The 14376-nt window shown below is 39.4% G+C and overlaps 1 protein-coding gene across 1 annotated transcript in view; it reads left to right on the top strand.

Annotated features, from left to right (window-relative positions):
- The first annotated feature begins 3969 nt into the window (after positions 1-3969).
- SEC63 (SEC63 protein translocation regulator) overlaps positions 3970-14376 on the top strand; it is a 58091-nt gene continuing 47684 nt past the window's right edge. The window contains exon 1 of the mRNA XM_019735010.3: positions 3970-4280. Coding sequence (XP_019590569.2) covers positions 4157-4280 — 124 coding nt within the window. The 5' untranslated portion in view covers positions 3970-4156. The remainder of the gene's footprint in view (positions 4281-14376) is intronic.

A 14376-nucleotide genomic window follows, 5' to 3' on the forward strand; every position in this document is an offset into this window, starting at 1 on the left:
CCCTCACTCATGCACCGCCTCCCCCATTATCCACTTTCCCCATCAGTGTTGCATTTGTTACAACCGACGATGAGCCTACATTGATGCATCATTATCACCCAAAATCCATAATAAATATTAACTTTTGTACCTAATTTTATAATCATAATTTTATATTCCTTTTCTTAATTAGGGCCCCTCAATATTCTAAGCTTCAGGACCCAGAAATATTTGCTTTTCAACATGATGATTTATGTTTTTCCTGAAGTTCTAATCTCTATTGGGAATCTATTTTCTTCTTACTCAAATATATACCTTTGAAATTGCCCAGTGTGAACTCTTTTGTTTACTTATGACAACTCCTCCAGGTTATATTTCAGTCTGGTTAGGAAATTTATTAAGTGCTGTTTTATGATTTATTGTGCAATGTCAATCATTTTTTCACTAAGCGATTTAGATATACATGTTGGTGATGTATAAAATTATTTCATGAAGAAATGACCTGAGTTTGTTGATACCTTGTTGACAACTGGCTTTTCATACAATAAATTCTCGGTTTTTCAATCACAAAAGTAGGGATAGAATAAGTACAATATGTATTGACAAATCCAACATACTCATGAAAATAGAGGAGCCAAAATATAAACCTGCTCCCAATGCTAAAGGAAAATCACAGCCCTCAACTTTTAAAATTGTTTTCATGGTTTCAGAGTTGAGCATAAACGAGTCCTAATGTATTTCCAACCCATACCTCCCTTCACATTTTTTTTCAAGCGTGAGATTGGGGTTTCATTGGGTGCTAAGGGCTTTAGGGGGTTGGGGAATGAAAGGATTGCAGTGGTTGAGGACCTTTTACCTAGTCACGGTTCCCACATCTAGGTCATGATTTGAAATTTCAACTGAAATAATGTCGTGGAAGTTTTTTGTCAATCATAAATGTTGTACACATGTCACTCTGTTGATGTCACTGTTGCTATTATGATGGGGGTAAATTTTCATTTCCATTAAAAACAAATAAAAAAGAATTGGTTAATTTGTATCAGAAGAGATTTAGCTCTTAATGGAAGAAAATCCTGACCGAAACTAAGTAATAAGGAATTTAACATTAAAGATAATTTGCTAGGCTTTGGCAGTGAAGGTTATTGTAAGGTGAGAAGAGGAGGAAAAGACTGGAGATATTGTTGTACCCAAAAATAAGACCTACCCGGACCATCAGCTCTAATGAGTCTTTTAGAGCAAAACTTAATATAAGACCCGGTATTATATTATATTATATTTTATTATAAGACCGGGTCTTATATTAAGTTTTGCTCCAAAAAACACTTTGGAGCTGATGTCTTATTTGGCTAGGTCTTATTTTCGGGGAAACACGGTACCTACTTAATAATTTGGCCCTCTTCCATCTCTTTGAGACTAATTCCATTAAGCCAAAAATTAAATAATGTTGATTATGGCTACACAAATATATTTTTGTATGTATAAATGTAAGTCAACACCAGTAGTACAAGGATGACTTGCAAGGAAGGAAAGATTCATTCTAAGGAAAAAGCAAATTATTAAGAGGAACCTGAAATAGTCATACTTCCTATACTTGATAACTACCTAGTAATTAAAATAAAATTGATTAAAATATTCATTTACAGACACATATAGAGACAATGCTTTTTAACATGTGCTATTAGAGTAAGAACAAAATGTGTTTGCAGCTTTGATTCTACCATATTCACTTACTATTAAATATTTCACTAATATGATCTCTTGAAAGAAACAATCTTTGTGTTAGCTTAAAAACATGACGAATGAGAAATTATGATTACTAATAATTAAAGGTATAATTCAATTTGCTTTGGAGAGTACTTGGATGATCTGAGTTTATCTATGTTCAGTAATGTTAAGTTCTAGGATAAAATGTGTTTTTATACCTTTGTAAATAGAAAATACATTTTTAAATCTTTAATCTGCTTTGGTAAAAACAATCATATTTTAGATTGGTCTGGAGGTTAGCAAATAAATGTGATTTGTTCAAAATGTTGTTTCATGGTTCAATGCTGTTCAAGCTACTCTTATACATGACCCCAAAGCTGCAGTGAAAAGATTACTCCTGTAGAAAAAAAGTCGGAAGTGGAATACTTATCCTCAATAATTTATATTGCCACAAGGTTATAGAACTGATGTGTTGTCTTTACACAAATGCTGAGGAAAACATATAATCAGAGAAATAAAAAATAACGGGTTCACCTTTATTGAAACCTGGGAAGACTTACTAATAAATTCAACATAAACAAAAGAAACGTCAGGATCTTACCCATATCCGCAGAGCCAATGTTCTGGCTAATTTGTTTCTGAAGCAAGGCAAATTGTTCTGGGCACTGACTTTATGGCATTGGCTGATCACAATGCTCTGCTCACTTCAAAGCCCGGTCCTCTTCCTTTCATTTTTCTGTTTTCTTTTCCTCCTCTAATGCAGTCTTTGAAAACTTTCTACAGAAAAAAAAAAAAAAAAAAAAAAAATCGAGGAGAAAAATGCAGAGAAAATGATTTTCTGAAATTTCCTTTCAAAACGGGTAGGTAGGACATTTGAAAGGGAAGAGAGAATTTGTGTCAACATAATCTATTATGAAGGAAAGCATCACTGATAATGATAACTACCAGCTTTGAGGACATGAAACAAAAGATGATATGCGACCAGATTTCTCTTCCAACAACAGAAAGCATATTGAAAGGAATTTAGTAAGTAGACTATGAAGTCTTAAAATGAGTTTTAAAAATTCAGTGTAATGTGTGGTATTTGCTTATGACATAGTTTTGTTTGGTTTTGTTTTTTGAAAAGCATTCTCACTATAATTCCCTTTAATCTTCACAACCACTCTGTGAGGTGGGTTGCGGGGTGCCTTTTCATCCACAGAAGGGAGATGGAGACGCTGGGATAGGCCCCAGCCAGGACTGCCACGGGACGGCGGGGTCATTCCTAGATCGGGACCAGCTCAGCTGACTACTGTCCCTGGATTCTCACAGCCAGCGCGGGGAGAGCCTCGCGCGAGAGACTGCGTCCCCAGTGGTCCCGCCTCCAAGCTCACATTCCTGCCCACGTCCTGCGGTGACCGCCAGCCGCTCTCAGGCAAACGTTAAGGTCCACGACGAGGTGGTGCTCGACGGCACTGGCTTTGTGGCATCAGAGTGATCTGGGTTTCAATCCCCAGACCTTCTCTTAAAGTGCGTGACTTTAGTCAGTCTCCGGAGCCTCAATTTCCTCCTCTGGAGAGCGGGGCATGCTTTGATTTATTCCAAGAGGCTTAGTAACGATTAAATGATATAAAGCAATAAAAGTGTTAGCCTACTGCCTGGGTCGAAGAAACGCTGTTGATCTGGCGGCTATAAATATTAGCTCTGCGATGGGTGGGTCACCATCTCTACCGACTTGGGGACTGTCCACGTGCAAAATGGGCGCAGTGTAGAGCTCAGTCTTTCAATAGCAAACATTACTTTGCAAACGATACTACAATAAAACCCCGACCCTCCCCCCCTGCACCGCTCTACTCTGAATGACCCGTGTTTCCAAAAAATGGGGGCTGGAGGAGCGGATCCGGAACCTAAGGAACCATTATCGACCAGGGATATTAAAAAGGGAGAAGGCAGGACAGGGTGAGGTAGGATAGGAGAAGGGGAGGCACGGGAGCTCTGCTCGGAAAAGCTGTGACCCCGGTCGCAGCCAGGTGACCGGCACGAGCCCGTGGCCTTTGCTGGGACGAGGAACACGGACCTCGGTACCAGGAGTGGGACCCTGGGTAAAGACGCACAGAAGGAAGGGGGAGGGACTCTGGGATTAGGGGCGGAACTACAGGAGCTCGAGGGGCGGGGCTGTGGCCTCGGGGGCGGGGCCAAGGGCGGGACCTCGCCGAGTTCCACGGCTGCGCGCGCCACGTCTCCCTTAGCTAGCGTGTGGGGGAGAAGGGATGGGGGGCGGTACCTTGCGGGAAAGAAACTGTCTCTTCTCGCGAGGGCTGGCGACGGCAGCGGTGGTGGCGGCGGCTTGCCGGTGAGAGTAGCGTGGGGGCGGGGAGGAGAGGCGGCGTCGGCGTCGGAGCTACGCCACACCGGGCCGGGGATCTGGGAGCCGGATCCCAGAGCGGGGTCGTGGTGGCGGCGGTGAGAAGAGGGAGGCGGAGGAGGGGGTGCCATGGCGGGGCAGCAGTTCCAGTACGATGACAGCGGGAACACCTTCTTCTACTTCCTCACCTCCTTCGTGGGGCTCATCGTGATCCCGGCCACATACTACCTCTGGCCCCGAGACCAGAATGCCGGTGAGTCCCGCTGGCAGCTGCCGGCGGACCCGCTCAGGCCCCGCCGGCCCCTCCGGGCCGCGCCGCGCCGCTTCAGCCCCGCTCGCCGTGTCCGGGGTGATACCGCCCGCGCGGCCGGGCCTCGCGTCCATGCGCCCGCCACTGGCGCTGCCCGGGCTCGGTGTTGCCCTCGGTGCCTCTCGGCTCCTCTCCACCGCCCTTCATTGTCCTGCTCTGGAGTTTCCCTTCTTTCCCCATTGTTCTGAATACTCTTTGCTGCCTCCACCTGCCTCTTTGTCTTCTCTGTCTCCGGTTTTAATGGGTATTTGTCTTTACGGAGGGAGCAGGATGGGATGGGGAGGATGGGAATTGGGAGCTGAGAAAAGAGTTGGCAAAGGAGGACGCGAAGGCACAAGTCGGAGCCCCCAAGCCACGATCGTCTTCCTCCCACACGCTGGCTTCCCTGCTGCAGCTGTCGTTACAGATGTTTTGGGCACCGTCTGAGCTGGATGGCATGTTTAGGATTCCAATTGAGCTCACCAGTCGCCCCTCCTCTCGGCCTTTTCCCCCGTTGCTCTTTCATTTCTTAACTCACTTGTCGTAGTTGGAAGCAATGCCGCTGTTCCCCTTACCAAAAATAGGCTTTTCTGTATTTCCTTTTCCTTGGCGTTTCCTGTTTATGGCGGAAAAAGTGCAACTAAGAAGGATTAAGTCTTGTAGGTAGTTCACCTTGTAGGTAGTTGTGAGGTAGCTGGTCCATTTGTGGTTAGTTCTAAATCTTCACCTTAAACATCGATTTCGAGCACAGAATGATATAGATTCTTGTGAAGGCATTTTTTGTTTAGGTAATGCTTGGATTCCATTTGTTGCACTCTCCTAGGACATACGGCAGGTGACAGTCTAAAAGCCAATGGAACTGCAAAGCCCTGATTGGTTATTTATGGAAGCACTAACAGTAACTTGTAGGTGTTGAGTATTAACTTTTGGGGAAAGCTTTCTATTTCACAAGAGCTATGCTAACTTGATTAAGTATCTTCCCTCATATTGGGTGTGGTGGAGGCCCCGGCTGTCTAGATTGTACTCCTGTACTGTACTTTGCAGGAAATTGGTAACAGTAAGCATTGAATCAGCTCAGAACTTAGGCTTTAAGACTGATTAATTTCTCTGTAAAATGCATGACTTACATAATGGAACTAAATTACATTGAATGTAGGATAAATAATAAAGGATGCCATCTTTTTGTACATTTAATAATAATAAAACTATCCATTAGGTGCAAAAATCTGCCTAAAGTTACCAGTTTTCTCATTCAGTGGATAGTCTATGAAAACTGGATTTTGGTCTGTTGTACCTTTTTTCCCTAAGTTTGTTTAAATTGTCTGGGTTCTTTGGACAGTGGTTGTGTGTAAGTGATGAAGTCTTAATACTGTAATGGTTTCCCTCATCTGCAAAACCTAGGCCATTCTGGTAATTTTATTTCAAGTTAAAAGAGTGCACTTTCCAGTATAATAGTTTATTTTCACTTAACACCTATTTTTGTGTGCAGTTGGTTGTGTGGAAGACAAAAGGATTTTGGGAGAGTAAGTAGGTGTGGTTAGAATGTGTTTCAAAAAGCTGCCCTGATTTCACAAATTAGCATTTTAATCAACACTGGATTTTTGAAATTTGAAAGTCATATTTTCATGGTGGGCTTTGTATTATAAAATTTGCTTGATAACTTACTGGCAAGTCATACTTGAGTCCCTTCAGCATATAGTTGGTCTTTGAAAAAGTGGTAGGGAATTAATATTGACTATAAGTCACGGACTTCAAATGTTACTTTATTTAATCCTCTTAAAAATACAACTAAATTGGTACTGTTATTATCACCTTTATTCTTACATGAAGAACCTGGAATTTAGAGAGCTTAAGTAACTTTCCTGTGTGGTGGAGCCAGGTCTTTAGTTGTTTAGCTTCCAAGCCCTCTATTGTTTCCATTGCTAGATAGAAAGTTAAGTGTTGATCTGCCCCTTCTTCACATCTGGCTCTCTGCTTCAGACTTGGCTTAGTCAGTAAATGTGCGTATGTTGACGTATTGGTTTGGTCTTGCCCCAAACTGCATTATAAAAATTAAGGTGGATGCTTTAATGCTATTCTAATCATCATGACAGTTGGTGGACACCACTTGGATTTTTTTGTGGCTACAATAGTAACTCGAGTTGTTTCTTTAAAATTACAGTGGTATTAAAAGATGTTTTTATCATAATGCCTTTTTTCTAAAGTCCAGTTGCAGTGTCTTGAATAGTAAAGAGAAATCTTGACTTACAGGTTCACCCAAAGCTCTGGAAATAAGTTTTTTCAGATGTTTGCAGCCAAAAAATTTGGTGACTTGTACTGACAGGAGGCTACGTACAAGTATGAACATAAGGTGCATGTATCTTTTTGAATTAGTGTTTTGGATTTCTTTTGATAAATACCCAGAAGTGGAATTGCTGGATCAGATGGTAATTCAATGTTTAGTTTTTTGAGGAACCTCCATACTATTTTCCACAGTGGCTGCACCAATTTACAATTCCACCAACAGTGTACAAGGTTTCACTGTTCTCCACATCCTCGCCAATGCTTGTTTTATTGATAATAGTTGTTCTGACAGGTGTGAGGTGATATCTCATTGTGGTTTTGACTTACATTTCCCTGATGATTAGTGATGTTGGGCATCTTTGCATGTGTCTGCTGGCCATCTTTATGTCCTCTTTGGAGAAATACTTACGTCCATTTTTTGTGACCTTAGTTTTTCAAAACTTATTGACCTTAATCCTTGATTTACTTTTTCAAAACTGCCTGGTTTTGAAACCTGGATCTGCCGCTTACTGTGTGTGATCTTAGGCAAGTTATTTAACCCCTATGTGTTCTAGTTTACTCATCTGTAAAATAGAGCTGTAGTTATCTGTTTCCTAGAATTAAAGTGAGAAACAAATTGATACATGGAAAGTGTTAGAGCAGTGTCTGGCACGTAGTAGGGCTGTTAGCTCCTACTGTTTTTGCTGGTTACATAGTCTTTCTGGAACAATCTGATCTGGAACTTAAGTACTCAGATTTTTTTTTTTTATTGTTTGGAAGGATTAATGGAACTTTTAAAAAAAGTTACATTTCTTTATTCTTCTTTGCTTGCTCCCTCTCAAGTGGTGTACAAGTGATTCAGCTCTCTGACTTGGGACTGTGAGTAGGAGTCCACTTTTAGTGCTGAGTAGTAGAGTAAGAAAACTGAATTTGGAAAGTTAGATTTTAGTTTTAAGTTCCAGCCTAGTCCCTATTTAGCTATTTCTGAACTCTTAGCCTCATTTTCTAGGGGTAATAAGAATAACCCGCCCTACCTACTCAAGAAGTGATCATGATAAGCGAATAAGTAAATGCTTATAAACATGGCTTGCAAAATTGAATACACTGTAGAAATTGCTGCATTTAGCCCATATTTATAGAGCATTAACTTGGTGCTAGATGCTGCTTCTAGGTGATAGATCAGATTTTTAAGTGCATGTAGCTTTTTTATTAATAAGTTGTATATATACCCAGTGCAGAAGAGCACAAAGGAACAGAACAAAAATTGCTTGTAATTCCATCACCAAGGGTAATTCAACATTTTGGTCTATGCAATCCCCTACTTCCCCTGTGGGGATGACTTTAGCCTTAGTCCCTCCTCTTGTGAGGGAAGGCCCCACGTCCCCTTCCAGTATGAGGGAGAATTGTGAGCCCCCTCATCCCAGCTTTGCTGCTCTTCAAGGAATGTTTACTGGCCTCACGGTGGGTAGTACTAAGTGCACTCACAGTAGCACTTACTTATACTCATATACTATCCCAGTTTTATTGATGAAAACATGGAGCCCTCGGGGAGGCAACTAACTTGCCTAAAGCTAAATAGCTACCAGGTGGAAGATTGGGTGTTGGACCCAAATCTGTCTTATGCCAGAGCCGCTCTTGTTAGCCACTACTTGCCCTATACCGCCTCCTGTAATTAACACGTTATAATAAATATTAAAATGGCAAGTGCAAAGTGCTGTGGGAGCACAGAGGAAGGAGTGAATAATTCTGTTTGGGGATTTGGGTGTTTCATGCCAAGGAAGTAATTTGGGATAGGTCTTAAAAGGTAACGGGGAGAAGCACATTCTGGATGTAGGGGAAAGCAGGTGCAAAAGTGTGGGGAAGTTCAGCGAATGGTAAAAATGTAATGTGATTGGCACTTCAGAGCAAATCAGCCATTTTAGGAGTTATATACTTTATCTCATACGTTAATTGGGTAAACAAGGGGTTTTTAAGTAGGGTAACAACATGGCCAGTTTTGCTTTTGTGGAGCATTGCGTGAAGAATGAGTTGGTGGAAGCGAGGTTGGAAGGTGATGGTGACTGGATGGGGGAAAGGATGGAGGAGGCCGTTTCAGTGGATGAGTCCATTTTAGAGTGTTAGTCCACTGAGAAGTCAGGATGCAGGGGAATGGACAGATTAGAAAGAGAATTCTAAGATAGCTTGGGCTTTTTATGGAATATAAGTACCATGGTGGGAAGGAGAGAGTGCAGTGCAGATTTTGAATTTTCATTCCTCTCTGTCTTTCCTTGCTTTACTTACTTGTATTTCCCTTTCTCTTAAAAGCTGTTTGGTGATTGGCCCAATAGTAACCTATTAACATTTATCAGTTTTGAGGATTGAGTGCAGGGCAAAGGATGGGGATAAACATTTTTATTTGAAGTGAATTGTTGGTCTGTCTAGTGATTTAATCTATCTAGGTGATTTCCAATTGCAGTGGAATTGATTACCTCAGTCTCTTGGTGAGTGGATTTTTTGAGTGTTGTGTTTTTTTAATAGAAAAAACTAGCTAGTATTAGCTTCGTGTTCAAAGCATATTTTATGAATGTGCATATTCAGTTTAGAGCATATCGTCTTCCTAAGACTTTAGATCTTGAAGGAGTATTAGAAATCTGCAAAGTTTTAGTTGTTTTGAAATAAAGTTCTATCCTGACAGAAAAGGGTATCAGACGTGTAGCATAGACACACATAAGTGCTCCACAGGAGAGGAAACCAATTGGGGACTTGGCAGTATGAATTATAATGCAACATTTAGGCTTTATAGGTATAGTGACAAACAGTGGCTTAGTAAATGCATTATGTAAAATTGTTTTTATTTGAAGGTCACATTATATACTTGTTTGATCTTGAAGAAAAACAAAGATAGGCTTATTTTCATTTTCTCAGATGTTTGTTCTCTTAATCGTACTTTTTATTCAGACATAAAGAAGGTCATAACAAATATATCCATATTGTACTCAGACTTCCTTTTTAAAAATGTTTATTACCAGACTTTGTTGATAAGAAATGTTATCTCACCATCTCATTGTGTTTTTGAAAGGCGTTGTGGTTCATTCTCTTAAAAAGGTGTTCCTTATATTTTGGAATTGTGTTTGTGGCAGTGTGGATGGAGGAATTTTTTCATACAGATTCCAGATCTTTTTGGCTTTAGATTTTTCTGTTTGGTACATCTAGTAGTTAAATCTAATAGATTGAGCATTTCAGTGTTTTGCCTGTACTAGGAGCAGCAGACAATACAAGATGGATGCAATATAGTCCTGTTTTGATAAGGGTTTTTAATCTGGGTGGAGTGGAAGGATTATGATTAGACAGATACACAAATTATTATATTTGGAGCACAACAGAATGTGTAGTCATTACTTTTTTAGAAAGGAGCTATACAAATGTTAAAAATTTTAAACCTAATAATTTCACTTCTGGGACTCTTCTAAGGATGCAGTCCTTTATAATAAAGTGGATGTTTGCTTTTCTTTTGGACCTTGATACTTCTATAGCCAATTGAGCTAAAACAAACAAAAAATAACTGGTTTGCCATTTTCCTCTGAAATTTATGTGCTGTGTTGTCTTGTCCCACACACACGTTAGTACTGAAGACCTTCCAGTTTTATTTGTAACACTTTTTTTTCATAAAATATTTCATTAGACTTTTATTAGAGATACCATCTACTCAGTTGTTTTATTAGAAGTATCATCTGCCCCATGTTCTTAAATTTTTTACTTGGATTTCTTACATATTACATTTTCTGCTTTGGAGATATGGTTAGGATAGGTGTGATTAAGTTAATGAGCACAGGGACACAGTGTCTTTTAGGCGATCTAGTTCTTTTATTAGGGGAAGGCAGTTGAAATAACGTGATGAATCACACAGGCCTATGAATTTGAACCTGGGCACAAGTCCCATCTCTTTAGTGATTATTTGCTATTCCTTTGGTACCATCTGTAACTTTGGGCAGTTGCTTAACCTCTCTGAGCCTCAGTGTTTTAAATATAATAATAATACATGCATACATACCCACGCCCAGGCTGGTTGGGGCGCTGTCTAAATGAGATAATTCATACTTCACTACATTTGTTAAGCACCTACTATTTGCCAGGCATCGTATTAGGCAGTGGACTATCGGGGTGAGCAATATAGATGAGATCCCTGTTCTCATCCTCGAGATGATAGACATACTATGTATAAACAGTAAAAAATATCAGGTAGTGGTGAATACTGTGTGAGGAGTATTCAGAGAAGTCTTCCTGAGAACGTTTCTTCAAGCTGAGCGACAAAAGAAAGTCAGCCATTACAAGATTGAACTGGGTGGGAAAAGCCTATTTCACGCAGAGGGAATAGTTGTATACAAAATCTTTTGAAGCAAGAAGGAGTTGGGCAAATTCCAGGAACAGAGAAAACCAAAGTGGCAGGAGTGTGGCAGGTGAGGAGAATAATTTGGGATGAAGTCAGAGAGGGAGCCGGGGTGCAGACCATGTCTTTAAGACAAGGTAAGGAGCTTGGATTTTATTTTAGGTGCAATAGGAAACTATTGAAGGTTTTTAAGCAGAGAAATGACAAGATCTGACCTACTATTCTATTTCTTAATGAGATGAAAAAAGTTTTTTGGCCATCTTGAATATATATCATTTTAAGGATGAAGTTCAATCTACTTAAAATGTTTATAAATTTTAGTTGCATATTTAAAATCCCATATAATAAAATATAGTATTTTAAAAATAGTTTTATCTCCTTACATTTCAAGAAACAATTATTTTCAAATTCTTCATGTGTTCATCCTCAGTGGTTTTGTGATCACAGCTCTTTTTTGACTCATCTAACAGGTCTTCAGAATATATACTTTTCTTTGCATTTGTTTGGGATATGGCACTTTGGGTTCTGAATACTATGATGCCATGACTGGAAATTTTCATTCAAGCCACAAGTGTGGCTTTATATAACATTAGGTATTTTCATCATCCTGTAGGTATATATTTTTAATCTCCATAATGAAGCGACTTGCTGTATTTTTAAAGTGGTTTTTACAAAAGTTGCTTACAGTGACAGCCAACACTTGTAATCGTGAGATATACCCCCTGGGATAATTATGGAAATCTTAATTTAAAAATTTTTTGCCTTTAGATGACCTCTAAGTATGCCAAACTAACATTAATTGAGATTGTTTTAGCCTGTCTTCCCCAAGCCTTTTTGTTGTTGTTGTTTCTTGGCTTTTTTTTTTTTTTTTTGGTCTGTAAAATAAAGAAATCAAGCTCCTGAGCACCCACCCAGGTGTTCATAAGTAGGCAAATATATAGGGATTCTCTTTTTCTGAAGGATACTTTTAGAGGGATGGAAAAAGACACTTGTTGTTTTATCACCTCTGTTTATTCTTCTAACCTTTCCTTTATTTCTTCTCCCTGAGTCCCTGGTCTGCAGGCCATATCATTGAACTTGCTGACAATGAGGCCTCTATAAAGCAGTGTTATTGGTGTGTGTGTGTGTGTGTGTGTGTGTGTGTGTGTGTGTCTAGTATTGTCTCCTGTGGGTGGTGCTTCTAGAGGGCAGAGACTATACTACTGCCAAACACCCTCTAACACACAGGATAGCTGCCCTCCATGACAAAGAATTATCTAGTTCAAAATGTCAGTAATGCTGAGACTGCAAAACCTTGGTCTCTGGTACTTGTTTCAGCACTAAAAGGGGAAAAGAAAATTGAGGTAGTGGGTGAGCGTATGATATAGTTGTATGTTGCTGTCCAATTAAATATCAGCTTTAGGAAGATTGAATAGTTCTTGATCTATTTGAACCACTTGGTTTGTATGGGTTTGCAGTTATACTGGGGGTGCCAAAAAATGTATACACATGACTTGTATTTATCTTTTGTTTTTGGTATATATTGAGTATTACAATTTTAATAACAGTTTTTTCATTTCTTAAAATGTGTATGTATTTTTTTGACACCCTCTGTGTATTGCACTTATATAATCCTCAGACATTCCTGAAGATTGTAAACTTTGTTGGTGGTGGGTGGTTCTGCTCTGATCCTAACATTTTCAGTTAGTTGCCTTCTGGGTTTCCTACTCCTTTGCCAGAGTATGCAAGGGGGTGGGTGGCAAATGAACCAAAGTTTCTGAAATCCTTTCAATTTAAATAATTTGTGATTATATTCATTGGGTCGTGGTAATGGTGAGCAGTGTTTAGTCAAGCCTCCATCTGTCCCAAATTCAAATGGTTCTTAACTGGCCTTGAGAATCACACACCATGGCTAACTATTCAGATTCAAGTTAAGAGCATAACACTATGCTTTAGTTTCTCCTTGTCTATGTGGAAATTAGGGTGACTAGGTGAACTATATAGTTTTAGTGGTCTAGAGCAGTGATTCCCAATTTTTCACTTCCAAAGTATCATTCTCATGCCTTTCCTATTTTATTTTGAAGCATTCGGGGAACCAGACTGCACTGAGTAAAATGTGTTTTCCTATCTTTTTAAATTAATAAAAGAACAAAATTTGCCAACAATGAGTGAGCCAGTATCATCATGTGAGATGCTATATTCTCGACTAGCTACAGAGAGACTTTGAGTGACTAGAAAACTGCTGTATGAAGTCTTTTAGACTTCTTGGAATATTGAATATAACCTGATTGTTGGTACTATTTTGAACTCTTTAGGGATTTACAAGTAGTTTTAGGAGTCTCTGAAGTTTGGAAAGAGAAGAGTGATACATCTTTTTCTTTTAAATAAATTATGTTACCTGTGTATCATTAAGTTTTATTAATTTGAATCTCTATGAAAAGGCATGTCCTCAAATTTATTTCTCAGTGATTTTTGTCATCCTCAAAATATCAAAATGTGTAGATATATTTGAACTGAAAAATGAAGTCAGACTTTTGACCAAGTTTGATTTGCATAATTGGTTTAACAATGAGGCCTGCCTTTGCCAATTAGGTTGTATGGCATGGATTTTCTGTAAATTGAGTCATTCAAGGTAATCTGCAACTTCAAGTTTGAGCACGATACACAAAGTAGAAGATAAAGCTGTTTCATCTAACACTGTGCCATGTTGGCAAAAGTGTACTTTTTAGTTTAAAAAAGTTTTAGTATTTAGAGTTTTAACTCTTTTTGAACATATGAGATATTTACAAGTTGCTTATAAGTGAAAGCACAACAGATATATTACTCTTATTTTAGTAATTTATCAATTTGTGATATTTATATTGCCTTGATAACACCAAAAAAATGTAGTGTCAGAAATTTTCCCCCCCTTCTTCCGCCTCCCTCCACCCCCACTCTGGTTCAAGCCATTGTTTCTCAGTCTAGTTGTGTAGGACACAGCTTCCTGGCCACAGCAGCTCACACCGACCTCCTGCTGCTCACGGCAGCCCAGCTCCAGGGAGAGCCGTTGTTCACAATCTTAGCTGTAGAGGGCGCAGCTCACTGGTCCACGAATCGAACCTCCGTGTTAGGAGCAAGGCGCTCCAACCACCTGATCCACAGGGCCGACCCCAGAAATTTCAACTCATAAAATCTTATAGATGTTAAACTTAAGTGTGATAAATTTACTGATGTCATTTGACGTGCCAAAGCATTTAGAGGTAAAGTGTCTTATGTCTGCAACTTACTCTAAAATAATTCAGATAAAAAGGAGGGGGGAGGGAAGGAGGGAGCTAGAGATAAAGCCAAGAGTAGCAAAGTGTTAATAATTAGTAAATTTAGATGAAATGTATTATTCTTTTTAATACTCTTTCAACTTTGCCAAAGGCTTGAAAATTTTCGCAATAAGAAGTTGGAAAAAACTTAATAGTTACA

This window comes from Rhinolophus sinicus, chromosome 2, assembly GCF_057876585.1.
Source record: "Rhinolophus sinicus isolate RSI-liver-muscle chromosome 2, RSI-T2T, whole genome shotgun sequence".
Taxonomy (NCBI): domain Eukaryota; kingdom Metazoa; phylum Chordata; class Mammalia; order Chiroptera; family Rhinolophidae; genus Rhinolophus; species Rhinolophus sinicus.